The following is a 15,000-nucleotide window of genomic DNA, read 5'->3' on the forward strand; positions in this document are numbered from 1 at the left end:
TTCTGTCATATTTTATCATTGTTTTATAAACTATAAACTGTGATAATGTTGAAGGTCTGAATACATTCTGGTTTGAGTGTGTGTGCATTGAGAGGACTCTCGCCTACATGTGAAATATGACACCAATAGCATGCTTTATGCATATGAAATTGATATTTTTCACACAAGGTTACCGGATTTGACACTGGAATAGTTTACATCAGCAAATATACAGGCTGATATTGACAGCGTATGATTATGGAAATAATCTCAATATCAGTTATCAGTCTGTATCGGTCAATATTGGATATTTTGTTTACACTTTGAAATGACATTAAACACCCATATAACTACAAACTATTATTATTATTAGCAGCAATATGGCTTTATTTGAACATTTTAGAGCATATTAATATTGCTGAGAGTATAGATTGATCATGTAAAGAGTTGGGAACTCTGATTCAGTGATGAGTCCGTGTGTTTAATGAGGAAGTATGAACATTAATGTGTTATTATGTGTGTGTTATTGAGGGTCGGGGCATGTTGTCACATGCTCTGGTTGTTTGCGAGGTTATTCCAGGTAAAGGCTTATTCTCAGGGTCATTACTCCCCCATACAGTCTGTGTTACAGACGATCAACACTATGTAGGTTAAGAAGAAATGCAAAGATCTGGACATCTCCTCCGTTTCCCTGCTGGAGGTCTTCAATCCTGGGTCAGAACGGGACGCATGAGCGCGAAAATCAAGGTTTCTTTTGGACGCGTCTGTTAAACGTGATAAGGGGAGTCTTTGGACATATATATTGTATTGAGTGCGCGTGCAACCACCCCAAGTACCTTAGCAACTGCATAGCAACACCCTAGTAACCACCCATGTCACCCCAGCAACCGCATAGCAACACCCTAGCAACCACCTGTAGTACTATAGCAACACTGTAGCAACCACCCAGAACACCCTCAACCACCTAGCAACCATCCAGTATACCCTAGCAACACCCTAGCATCCACTCATGCCACCATAGCAACCGCATAGCAACACCCTAGCAACCACCCCAAGTACTCTAGCAACACCAAAGCAGCCACCGAGAACACCCTCAACCACCTAGCAACCATCCAGTATACCCAAGCGACTCCTTAGAAACCACTCATGCCACCCTAGCAACCGCATAGCAAGGCCCTAGCAACCACCCCAAGTACTCTAGCAACACCAAAGCAGCCACTGAGAACACCCTCAACCACCTAGCAACCATCCAGTATACCCTGGCGACTCTTTAGCAACCACTCATGCCACCCTATCAACCACATAGCAAGGCCTTAGCAACCAACCCAAGTACTCTATCAACACCATAGCGAGCACCCAGAACACCTTGCACTTAAAAAAAAATGTTGGTTTAACTCAAAAAAGCAAGTTACCTTGTTGCCTTAAAATTTTGAGTTCGTTGTAATTAAAAATTGTAGTTAATACAATGAAGAAGAATGGTTTAATAAACAGAAACTCAAAATAGTATGTTATCTTCACACATTAGTTATCGAAGTTGATTTGTCAAAAGATAAAAAGTTGTGATAGCAAATCCTGAAAATATTTTTTTACAGTGTAGCAACACCCTCAACCACCTTGCAACACCCTAGAAACCATCCAGAAAACCCTAACAACCACTCAGACCACCCTAGCAACCACATAGCAACACCCTAGCAACCACCTCAGTTACCCTAACACCCTAGCAACCACCTCAGTTACCCTAACACCGTAGCAACACCCTCTCAACCATCCAGTATACCCTAGCAACCGCCTAGAAACACCCTAGCAACCAATTGCTGAGTTTTGCCACTGCAAGCACCACTCACATGTTCTTCAGGAAATGTACATTCTTGTTATTATTATTCTGTACACCGTTTGTCCTAGACCCAAGAACAAGGCATCAGATCGACTCATCTAAGGTCTACTCTACAGATGTAAGTGTGTGTGGACTCAGACGAGGAGATGTTCATCGCTGCCGTGTTTGATCGTCAGTGATGTGATTAGAGTGGGTGTGTGCAGCTGCTGGGATCAACTGGAGCTATAGCTAACAGTTCAGCTGGAATTACTCTCTCAGGTTTAGATTAGACTTCAGGAGTGTGTGTGTGTGTGTGTGTGTGTGTGTGTGTGTGTGTGTGTGTGTGTGTGTGTGTGTGGGCATAGTGACTAACCCTAACCCTATAGCAAGTACATGTAGTTAATCAATAATACTCAGTACTTACATGTATAATTACACTGTAACATCTAAGAGTATATCCTCCATCATTCAGCTTATAAAACAAAGTTTCATAAATGTTAAACTTAATTGAACTTTATACATACATATAATTTAATTTGCAATGCTAAAATTAATTTCATTCACTTTTTTTTGCATGTTTTTTTTTTTAATAAACTGTTTGCTTATATATAATTCCTAAAATATATTCCAGGTCATTTGTAATTTTCCGCTATTAGCATCAAACTCAGTTTTTTTTGTTGTGGACTATATATTAGTGTATTTACTTTACTGCCTTGCTTTACTATCCTATTGTGTGTGTGTGTGTGTGTGTGTGTGTGTGTGTGTGTGTGTGTGTGTGTGTGTGTGTGTGTGTGTGTGTGTGTGTGTGTGTGTGTGTGTGTGTGTGTGTGTGTGTGTGTGATACATGAACAAAAAACACCAACAAGTATTCAAACTCAAACCTCGGTTCTCGCTGCTGAACCGAATCGCTACGAATTAAACCCGTCCGGAGTTCGGTTCACTGAGGAGTTGAACAGTGCTCGGAACCGCATACTACTGAGAGCACTTTTAGCATATCTTTCTATAGCAGAGATAGTAAGCTAGTATGCGGTTCCGAAATCAGAGCTGACACCAGATCCGATTCACTACCAACTCGGAACCGATTCACTGAAACGATCCAACTCAGAAGATTCGACGCGTTGCTTCTGCGTATTTAAGCGCCACTCCAGCGACTCACGAGACTCGTTTGTAGTTGAACGAGAGTCAAGGAAACAGAGCACAGCGGAAAAGCTTCTTTATATATAATGAACAGCTGAAAACAGCCGAACCCAGATGTGTTTGCAGAACTCACCCAGAATGGCAGCTCGCGGCCGCATAAGAGCTCCATGAGCGCGGATGGTAATGGACCTCTTCCTCGAGCCGAGAGGATGTGGCTGCTTCTCTCTGTTCTGCTCGCATGCAACTAAACAACTTAACACACAGTCATAGACGACACACACCGCACCGTGTGTACACCGTGTGTGTGTGTGTGGCCGGTCCCGACCCTCCTCCCCCCGTCCAGAACCGAGAGTGCATTAGAGACAGTCAGTCTGTCACTCAGAGGTTGTCATGGCACGAGACTCCGCCCATTTTCTGCGCGCATGTTGCACGCGCGCGCGCTCGCGAGCAAAAAAGACACATAAAAAAGTCGGGTGTTGTCCGGAGACACGAGGAGGGCAACATAAGTTGTATTAAAGTTTAAAAAAAATATTAAAATGAATGGTTTGGGGTTCGTTTAGAGAAAAACTGTAAAAAATTAAATAAAAATTAAAACAAGATTAAACTAAACAAATAAATACCTTTGAAACCGATTAATAATACATTAATACATTATATTAAAATTGATTAAAATAAATAAATAAAATTGTATTTAAATAAAAATAATAAAAATAAACACATAAATACATTAAATACAAAATAAAATAGCATTTAAAAATTGATTAAAGTAAAAAAAATGAAATTACATTAATAAAATAATTTTTAAACAAATTAAAAAATATTTTAAATGAATAAATAATAAATTAATACATTATATTAAAATTAATTGATTAAAGTAAATAAATACAACTTTATTTAAATACAAATAAATTAATACATTAAATTGAAATAAATTTACAAAATGTTATTTAAATAAATAAAATAAGTGTGATTAAACTAACAAAATTCATTTTAATAAACTAAAAAGAAATTCAAATAATAAATTAATACAATATATTAAAATAAATTGATTAAAATAGATAAATTCAACGATTAAATAATAAATTAATACAATATATTAAAATAAATTGATTAAAATAAATAAATTCAACGATTAAATAATAAATTAATACATTATAATTAAATAAATAAATACAATTAAAATAAGGTGAAACTGAGTAACTACTGAAATTAAATAAAGTGATTAAAATAAAAAGAGAAATGTGATTTAAATTAAAATTATAAAATAGTATACATGAGTAGAAAAATATGCAATGATGTAATGTAATAGAAACTAAATATTGTACAATATTATACTGTACAACAAAAATTTTAATGTACTTTTTTTGTAATTTTAATTTTAAATTTTAGGATGGGGTCACATGACTATCTGTCATATTTGATGGATTTATAATTTATAATCCAAAGCTTTCACTAAAACAAATGAACAGTTTTCTTAAGGACATTCACAAAATTAGTTTATTTTTTTATAATTTTGTCCCTAAAGTGATGCCTATAGGTCAGAAACACACACACACACACACACACACACACACACATGAGCTAATGATGCACAAGAGAAGCTAATATTAATGCATTAAATAACGCTATTAAATTAGACCTTGTACAGTGTAACCAGAGATATCTTTGCCCGATCCCCATGTGTGTGTGTTTTACAATGCTCGCATACATCGCAGGAAAAAACACACACACACATATTTGCATTATTATTTATGCCCCAAAGAAGATGATGCTTACAAGACCTTCATTTGCATTCATGCAAAGTGTTGTCTGGTACATACATAGCATCATATTCATAAAGGATTGTTGCTGGCACGCATCTGTAAATGTTGAAATGTGTGTGTATGTGTGTGTGTGTTTATCTCTAATAAGTCTTTATATAACAGAATAACTGTTTAATCCACTGTTTTTCTCCTCCATTACTATTCTTCTTGACTGGAAGTCATTATAATTGCTGAATCATAAGGCAAAAAAACTGCTCTGAGTTTATAATATCGAGGGTTATTATCTAAAAAAACACCTATAATGTCCAGATAAAGCACAATACTACAGCAAACACTTCCAAGGCCAAATGCTATAACAACCCAGAGAGATTGCCAACTCATTGTGACTCAGCAATGTAAAATATGTTTAATATGTTATGTGTTTTTTGAACAAAAAGTTATGTTTTTTTTCTTTTTGGGTGTCGCGCGCCCTCTAGTGGTTGACACGAGAAGTCAGAATGATGTCAAACATTATTATTATTTAACTTGAGAAAGAATATCTAGAGAGTAAAGTGTGTGTGTCTGTTTGTCAGACAGTCCAGGTAACCATACACAACATACACACTGACAACACATACAGAGATGAGATAACCCAATATTAAACACATGTAAATAAACACACATAAGCCTGGGGTTTCAGACTGGGATCGGGGAAAAGCTTAGAGAAAAGTAGTGTACATTTTTTTAAAATAAATAAATAAAAGATTAATCTAACAAAAGACATACATTTTAATAAAAAAAGTAAAATAAAAAAAATGAATTAATACATTGTCCTAAATTAAATTGATTAAAATAGTCATTTAAATAAATTAAATAAAGGTGATTAAACTAAAAACATAAATGAAATTAAAAATAAGATTAAAGCAACAAAATAAATACATTTGAATGAAATAAAAAAAGTATTAAAATACAAAATAAATTAATACATTGTATTCAATAAAATTTATATAAATAAATAAAAGTGTATTTAAATAAATAAAATCAAATTAAACTAAAAACATAAATAAATAATTAATTAATTGCAATTATTTAAATAAAATTATTATTAAAATAATAAATTAATACATTAAATTAAAATATATTAATAAAACTAATACATGTGTATTTAAATAAATTAAATACATTTGTTAAACTAAAAACATAAATAAAATAAGATTAAACCAACAAAATAAATGAATTTGAATAAAATAAATAAATATTTAAAATAAATAATAGCTACATTAATACAAAATAAAATTAATTAATTGATTAAAATAAATAAATAAATTTGTATTTAAATAAATAAAATCGAATTAAAGGTGCATTGCGCTGGTCTCTGAGTTTTTGCAGAACTATGCCCCCTCTGGCGACAAGCGAAACTGCAACCCGAGGTGTGCACGCTCATGGACCACACGCACACGCACGCTTGCACGAGCACGAGCTGTTCATAACCAAAGGAGCATCAGCCGCAAATCTTTTGTTTACAATCATGTCTTCAGAGGTAATAAAGTTATAAATCTGCAAGTCATTTTAAATATCTGAAAGGAAAGGCAATTGAGTAAATTACACACTTATGTGTGAGGGGAACACGGGGGTAGTAGAAAACTTCGGTTTTTGTTTCCATCTATCTCCATGTTGAACTGTGTTATGTGTTTACTGTATCCAGATCCACTTATGATTGTATTATTATGGAAACACGTTCATGAACAATATAAGTTATTACTTTGTAAAAGGTCAAAATAATAATCATACCATACACAGTTGGTCAACAAAGTACACTCAAATGTCTCAAGGTAATAAACAATAAAATAATTTTTATTTAAATAATTGCAATTAGTTAATTATTTATTTATGTTTTTAGTTCAATTAGATTGTATTTATTTAAATACACTTTTTTTATTTAAATACACTTTTATGTATTTATATAAATGTTATTGAATACAATGTATTAATTTATTTTTTATTTTAATACTTTTTTATTTCATTTAAATGTATTTATTTTGTTAGTTAGTTTAAATAAGACACAAACCGAAGTGTTGTTTCTCAGTTTGACCACAAGATGGCGCCCGTGTCCACTCACTGCCAGCTTAACCATCATTCATTATACGATAACTAGCTAGCTAGTACCGACTTTCAAAGTAACATGGTCGCACCTCTGTCTGTTGAACGACTTTAATTTACCAATATATGATCGATTCGAGATCGCAATTAATGTATTTAATACAAGTATAATTACACAAACAACAAAGACGTCACGTTCATTGTTAACCAAGTTATAACCTGCCTTGTTTGGTATAAACTTAGTCAGTAGCTATTCTTGTAACTATATGAGGACTTCAATGTTGTTTTAGTTCCCTGTCGTTTTGTTTTGTTTTGTTTTGTTTTGTTTGACTTACGTACGTTTGACTCTTCGCGGGATTTCTCCTAACTAGCGCTGGCGCATGCGCACACTTCAAAAACGGAGCTGTAGTGTGAACGGATGGAAAGGGACGATAGATAGATAGATAGATAGATAGATAGATAGATAGATAGATAGATAGATAGATAGATAGATAGATAGATAGATAGATAGATAGATAGATAGATAGATAGATAGATAGATAGATAGATAGATATTTGACAGTTGGAGTTTGAACGGTCTCGGCTCATCTAAATATTCCCTCAATGAAAGTTTATGGGATTTCAGAAAAAAACAGTAAGTCGGATCAGTCAGAAAGGATAAAGCAAACTAAATCAGAACAGTCTGGAGATCTTGTCTGAGTTTGGTGGATGTAGCTTGAGCCTACGAGTAGAATTGGGAAATCTCAGAAGAAGAAGAATAAAAAAGCTTTTTCAAGCCAACTTAATGATAGAAAATAGTTTTTTTTTTCCTGAAATCAGTCATAAACTGTTACATACCGTCCATCATCAGAGCACATTCCGGCCAGTCAGCCTGTAGTGTCTCAATACACACTAAAAACCTAGACATGATTGTGGGCATCACAGGCGCGCGCAGCATTTTCCCTCGGGAACGCGCCCGTGATGCCCACAAGTGCTGCCTACGTAGACAGAGTTGTGTTCGAGACGCAGAACTTTAGACACGCAGAGCAGAAACTCATTCAGTGTTGATCCGAAGAGTGGAGAGTTCACATCGCCTCTGTCTGACCCAGGAACAGTGTTTGACCGGTTCATATGATGCGCGCGCAGCTCGGGACCTCGGGAACATCATTCTAACGGACCCGTTAACTAGACGACAGCTGATGACGGGAACGATGATCGGGCACGACCGGAGATTACCGGGTTTACCGGACAGCGCGTCCCGTAGGAGACTCTCACGGGTCGGGAGGAAACACAGCAATGGATCCGTCCAGTGAGTTCACTTATAAAGTTATTAAAGGACTGATTTATCATTCATAAGCTAGCTATCCCTTTGATATTATATCTATAACTTTACGTCAAAGCAATACTAAAAAAAACACACACCCAATTTTGGGTAAAATATGGACAAACCCAGCTGTTGGGTTGAATTTTTCTACACATTTTCACCAAACGTTTTGGGTTTGTCCATATTTGACCCAAAATTGAGTTAAAACAACCCAGCATTTTTTTAAAGTGTGATTTTAAGTCTCTTACAACATTTTTTCATACGAAGATCACACGTGTAAACATTTTTATACCTTCTGATTATTTAAAAAATGCCTTTTATGAGTTTTACACTTGTTCCAGCAGACTTTCAATATTTAAAATGAAATAAGAAAAGTTTTTTATATTTTAAAAACTATGCTCTAATAAACAAAGTGCGAAATAAACATGAATCATTTATTGTGTTAAAATTATTTATATGATTTATGAATATTACACAAATCACAACCGCCCCACAGTTGCGGCTTCATTTCAATGGGGAAATTTTTTTTTGATCATAACTTTGAAAAAAAGTCAGTGAAGAACCTATTAGCCATTTAATGCATGAGTATATTTTATTGTGCATCATTTCTAGTCAAGTTGTTTAAAATGTTATTTCCACCACATCATATTCCACGTTCAATATTGAGATGGAAATGACACTGTAATGGAAAGGATTTCTCATGATTTGTTCTTCATACACTGTTGGACATTGTTATTAAACAAGTGATTATGTGAAAGGTATGTTTTAAGTTAGTTAGTTTAACTTATTCTGTTTGTTATAGAGCAGAAATGTGTCTGGTATCATACATAAATCCATAAATATGAATAAATTTAGCAGAATTATACTACATAATTCCTTGAAAAATGATTCCACAATAATATTACAAAGCTTAATCAGAACAATCAATTGTAATAGCGCCATTCCAACTATACCAACTATTCCCTTGGAACAACTATAAAATAGAGACTTTAGAGATTTCATCCAAAAGATGAAGAAACACATTTAATACTGACGCACTGAAAAGGAGCTTTTGTGCCACTGCTACTGAAATACAGGATTTACACAAAATCCTCAAAGTATTATTAAGGTATTTACAGGAACTACGCATTTGCTCATTGTTGTTCATTAGTGATGGACAGCCAGATTAAAGGGATAGTTCACCCAAAAATGAAAATTAGCCCATGATATACTCACCCTGAAGTCATCATAGGTGTATATGACATTCTTCTATCAGACGAACACAATCAGAGTTATATTAAAAAATGTCCTGACTCTTCCAAGCTTTATAATGGCAGTGTATGGTCGTTTCTGTTTTAAATCTATCCATCATAAAAGTGCATCTGTCCATCATAAAAGTGCATCTATCCATCATAAAAGTGTATCTGTCCATCATAAAAGTGCATCTGTCCATCATAAAAGTGTATCTGTCCATCATAAAAGTGCATCTGTCCATCATAAAAGTGTATCTGTCCATCATAAAAGTGCATCTATCCATCATAAAAGTGCATCTGTCCATCATAAAAGTGCATCTGTCCATCATAAAAGTCCATCTATCCATGATAAAGATGCACTTTTATGATGGATAGATGCACTTTTATTATGTATAGATGGGTGAGTAAATCATGGGGTAATTTTCATTTTTGGGTGAACTATGCCTTTAAAGCAGTGCAGGTTTGCATCGAGTTGATTCGTCTGCTTCCCTCCTCCAGGTCGAGCTCGTCCAGTGGCACGGGCAGATCCACGGAGAGCGTCGGGATCCGGCAACCGGCCAAGAACAAGATCCGGCGCCAGCGCCTGTCGGCTGTGTTCGGCCGCGGCCCTCGGAGAGACTCGGCTGAGGTGACGGACGATCCCTCAGAACTGTCCAATCAGGTCTCGGCTCCAGGCATCCTGAAGATCTTCGGCACTGAGATTTGCGAAGGAGCAAATTACAAGAGTGTTCTGGCCACGACACACTCCAGTGCCAAAGAGCTGGTCAAAGAGGCTCTCGCCAGGTGAGTGATCAACATTATACAGCAGTCAGAACCCAGACAGCAACATAGAGTCGGCCCAGATCCGGGCCACACGCACTCTTAAACAACCCTATATTGAAAATATAGGACAGAACACATATTGGGTTAATTTTACCCAGTGAAATTTAACACAAAAACTACCCAAACACTGGGTTGTTACGTCTGACCCAGGACATGGTCAACACAAAAACTACCCAAACACTGGGTTGTTACGTCTGACTCAGGAGCTGGGTTACACGTCTGACTCAGGATCTGGGTTACACAAAAACTACCCAAACACTGGGTTGTTACGTCTGACCCAGGACATGGTCAACACAAAAACTACCCAAACACTGGGTTGTTACGTCTGACTCAGGAGCTGGGTTACACAAAACTACCCAAACACTGGGTTGTTACGTCTGACCCAGGATCTGGGTTACACAAAAACTACCCAAACACTGGGTTGTTACGTCTGACCCAGGATCTGGGTTACACAAAAACTACCCAAACACTGGGTTGTTACGTCTGACCCAAGATCTGGGTTACACAAAAACTACTCAAACACTGGGTTGTTACGTCTGACCCAGGACATGGTTAACACAAAAACTACCCAAACACTGGGTTGTTACATCTGACCCAGGACATGGTTAACACAAAAACTACCCAAACACTGGGTTGTTACGCCTGACCCAGGACATGGTTAACACAAAAACTACCCAAACACTGGGTCGTCACGTCTGACCCAGGACATGGGTAACACAAAAACTCCCCAAACACTGGGTTGTTACGTCTGACCCAGGATCTAGGTTACACAAAAACTACCCAAACACTGGGTTGTTATGTCTGACCCAAGATCTGGGTTACACAAAAACTACCCAAACACTGGGTTGTTATGTCTGACTCAAGATCTGGGTTACACAAAAACTACCCAAACACTGGGTTGTTACGTCTGACCTAAGATGTGGGTTGCACAAAAACTACCCAAACACTGGGTTGTTATGTCTGACTCAAGATCTGGGTTACACAAAAACTACCCAAACACTGGGTTGTTATGTCTGACTCAAGATCTGGGTTACACAAAAACTACCCAAACACTGGGTTGTTACGTCTGACCCAAAATCTGGGTTACACAAAAACACTGGGTTGTTACGCCTGACCCAGGATCTGGGTAACACAAAAACTACCCAAATACTGGGTTGTTACGTCTGACCCAAGATCTGGGTTACACAAAAACTACCCAAACACTGAAAGAACCAAAAGAACACAAGATTTTTTAGAGTGTGTGGATTCCAGGCGTTCCAGATCTGGGCCGAGTCCGACACTGTGTTGCTGTCTGGGAAGCTAAAAGACATTATTCAGCAGTATTATTGATTTGACTGCACTGACACTATTAGATGAGAGTAACGATTTTATTGTCTTCTGTAGAGCTGCTTTCATTCTTTTCATTATTTCATTATGAATAAACTTTACACAGTTATTGATCTGATGACACTATTTTCATAATATGCATAATTTGAATTTTTCTTATATTTGATTTCTGTTTGTTACAGTAAAGATGCTTCGAAACAATTTATATTGTGTAAACCACTATAGAAATAAAGGTGACTTGACATATATTTAGGTTCATATGAAATATGAATAACTGATAATATTAAAGTCATGTAGTTGCCCTGGTCTTTTACTCTATTGTGTTGTATACCCGAGTGAAACGCTTCTGGAACAAGAACACATGTGGGCGGGGCTTGATTGTGTCTGTGGGGAATTGATTGGATGATTGGCGGGTTGTGGTTTGCTATTGGCTGATCTCATGTGAGTGACAGGTTAAAGCCCCGCCCACATCATCAGAGAAGAGATGCTGCAAGAGGAACTTTTTATGATTCAAGATTATTAACACAATAATGATGTGAACCGATGAATCATTCTGCGAAATTCCATTAAAAAAAATTATTATTTTGATTTCATGGTGACTTTGAATTTATAATGCTGTTGCTGTTATGAACAAAACCACCAGAAGATTTTCTGAAGGCTTTTGGAAAACAGCCTTTGTGCACATTGGTTACAATTCAAACTGCATGTGAAGGTTTCATACCAAAGGTCTCGATTGGTTTGGAAATTCAAGGCGACATTAATTCTTTGGTGAACGCAAGCCAATTTGGATAGAAAGCACAGAAACTCCTCTGTTCTTTCCTAATTCTACAACTAGAATGTGTGTGTGAAAGTGCCTGTGTTTTGCCAAGATCTTAATGTCTGTTTGTTTTTTGAACGAGATTAATACTTTTATTCAACAAGGATGCATTAAATTGATAAAAAATGACAGTAAAAACATTTATGATGTTACAAAAGATTATATTTCAAATAAATGCTGTTCTTTTGGACTTTCTATTCATCAAAGAATCCTGAAAAATAAAATGTATCCTGGTTTCCACAGAAATATGAACTGTTTTTAACACTGATAATAATCATAAATGTTTCTTGAGCAGCAAATCATCATATTAGAATGATTTCTGAAGGATCATGTGACACTGAAGACTGGATTAATGATGCTGAAAATTAACTTTATATCTCGCAATTCTGACTTTATAACTCGCAATTCTGACTTTATATCTCGCAATTCTGACTTTATACCTCGCAACTCTGACTTTATACCTCGCAATTCTGACTTTATACCTCGCAATTCTGACTTTATACCTCGCAATTCTGACTTTATATCTCGCAATTCTGACTTTATACCTCGCAATTCTGACTTTATACCTCGCAATTCTGACTTTATACCTCCCAATTCTGACTTTATACTTCGCAACTCTGACTTTATACCTCGCAATTCTGACTTTATATCTCGCAATTCTGACTTTATACCTCGCAATTCTGACTTTATACCTCGCAACTCTGACTTTATACCTCGCAATTCTGACTTTATATCTCGCAATTCTGACTTTATACCTCGCAATTCTGACTTTATACCTCGCAATTCTGACTTTATAACTCGCAATTCTGACTTTATAACTCGCAATTCTGACTTTATATCTCGCAATTCTGACTTTATACCTCGCAACTCTGACTTTATACCTCGCAATTCTGACTTTATATCTCGCAATTCTGACTTTATACCTCGCAACTCTGACTTTATACCTCGCAATTCTGACTTTATATCTCGCAATTCTGACTTTATACCTCGCAATTCTGACTTTATACCTCGCAACTCTGACTTTATACCTCCCAATTCTGACTTTATACCTCGCAATTCTGACTTTATACCTCGCAATTCTGACTTTATACCTCGCAATGACTTTATACCTCGCAATTCTGACTTTATATTTCGCAATTCTGACTTTATACCTCGCAATTCTGACTTTATACCTCGCAACTCTGACTTTACTTTATACCTCACAATTCTGACTTTATACCTCACAATTCTGACTTTACTTTATACCTCACAATTCTGACTTTATACCTCACAATTCTGACTTTACTTTATACCTCACAATTCTGACTTTATACCTCGCAATTCTGACTTTATACCTCGCAATTCTGACTTTATACCTCGCAACTCTGACTTTATACCTCGCAATTCTGACTTTATACCTCGCAACTCTGACTTTATACCTCGCAATTCTGACTTTATACCTCGCAATTCTGACTTTATACCTCCCAATTCTGACTTTATACCTCGCAATTCTGACTTTATACCTCGCAATTCTGACTTTATACCTTGCAACTCTGACTTTATACCTCGCAACTCTGACTTTATACCTCGCAACTCTGACTTTATACCTCGCAACTCTGACTTTATACCTCGCAATTCTGACTTTATACCTCGCAACTCTGACTTTATACCTCGCAATTCTGACTTTATACCTCGCAATTCTGACTTTATACCTCGCAACTCTGACTTTATACCTCGCAATTCTGACTTTATACCTCGCAATTCTGACTTTATACCTCCCAATTCTGACTTTATACCTCGCAATTCTGACTTTATACCTCGCAATTCTGACTTTATACCTCGCAACTCTGACTTTATACCTCGCAACTCTGACTTTATACCTCGCAACTCTGACTTTATACCTCGCAACTCTGACTTTATACCTCGCAATTCTGACTTTATACCTCGCAACTCTGACTTTATACCTCGCAATTCTGACTTTATACCTCGCAATTCTGACTTTATACCTCGCAACTCTGACTTTATACCTTGCAATTCTGACTTCATACCTCGCAATTCTGACTTTATACCTCGCAACTCTGACTTTATACCTCGCAACTCTGACTTTATACCTCGCAATTCTGACTTTATACCTCGCAATTCTGACTTTATACCTCGCAACTCTGACTTTACTTTATACCTCACAATTCTGACTTTATACCTCACAATTCTGACTTTATACCTCGCAATTCTGACTTTATATCTCGCAATTCTGACTTTATACCTCACAATTCTGACTTTATACCTCACAATTCTGACTTTACTTTATACCTCACAATTCTGACTTTATACCTCGCAATTCTGACTTTATACCTCGCAATTCTGACTTTATATCTTGCAATTCTGACTTTATACCTCGCAATTCTGACTTTATACCTCGCAATTCTGACTTTATACCTCGCATTTCTGACTTTATACCTCGCAATTCTGACTTTATACCTCGCAATTCTGACTTTATACCTCGCAACTCTGACTTTATACCTCGCAATTCTGACTTTATACCTCGCAATTCTGACTTTATACCTCGCAACTCTGACTTTATACCTTGCAATTCTGACTTCATACCTCGCAATTCTGACTTTATACCTCGCAACTCTGACTTTATACCTCGCAACTCTGACTTTATACCTCGCAATTCTGACTTTATACCTCGCAACTCTGACTTTATACCTCGCAATTCTGACTTTATACCTCGCAATTCTGACTTTATA

General features: G+C 36.3%; 2 protein-coding genes across 3 annotated transcripts in view; one reads left to right on the forward strand and one right to left on the reverse strand.

Annotated features, from left to right (window-relative positions):
• The window catches only part of abcc3 (ATP-binding cassette, sub-family C (CFTR/MRP), member 3), an 87,755-nt gene extending 84,429 nt beyond the window's left edge, over positions 1–3,326 (reverse strand). For both annotated transcript variants that reach the window (XM_079595004.1, XM_079595005.1), the window contains exon 1: positions 3,063–3,326. In XM_079595004.1, the coding sequence (XP_079451130.1) occupies positions 3,063–3,098 (36 nt within the window). In that variant the 5' untranslated portion in view covers positions 3,099–3,326. The remainder of the gene's footprint in view (positions 1–3,062) is intronic.
• Positions 3,327–7,787: 4,461 nt separating this feature from the next.
• radil2b (Ras association and DIL domains 2b) overlaps positions 7,788–15,000 on the forward strand; it is a 54,733-nt gene continuing 47,520 nt past the window's right edge. Inside the window, exons 1-2 of the mRNA XM_079595006.1 lie at positions 7,788–8,059; positions 9,805–10,089. Coding sequence (XP_079451132.1) covers positions 7,950–8,059; positions 9,805–10,089 — 395 coding nt within the window. The 5' untranslated portion in view covers positions 7,788–7,949. The remainder of the gene's footprint in view (positions 8,060–9,804; positions 10,090–15,000) is intronic.

Source organism: Phoxinus phoxinus (assembly GCF_949152265.1).
Source record: "Phoxinus phoxinus genome assembly, chromosome: 21".
Taxonomy (NCBI): Eukaryota; Metazoa; Chordata; class Actinopteri; order Cypriniformes; family Leuciscidae; genus Phoxinus; species Phoxinus phoxinus.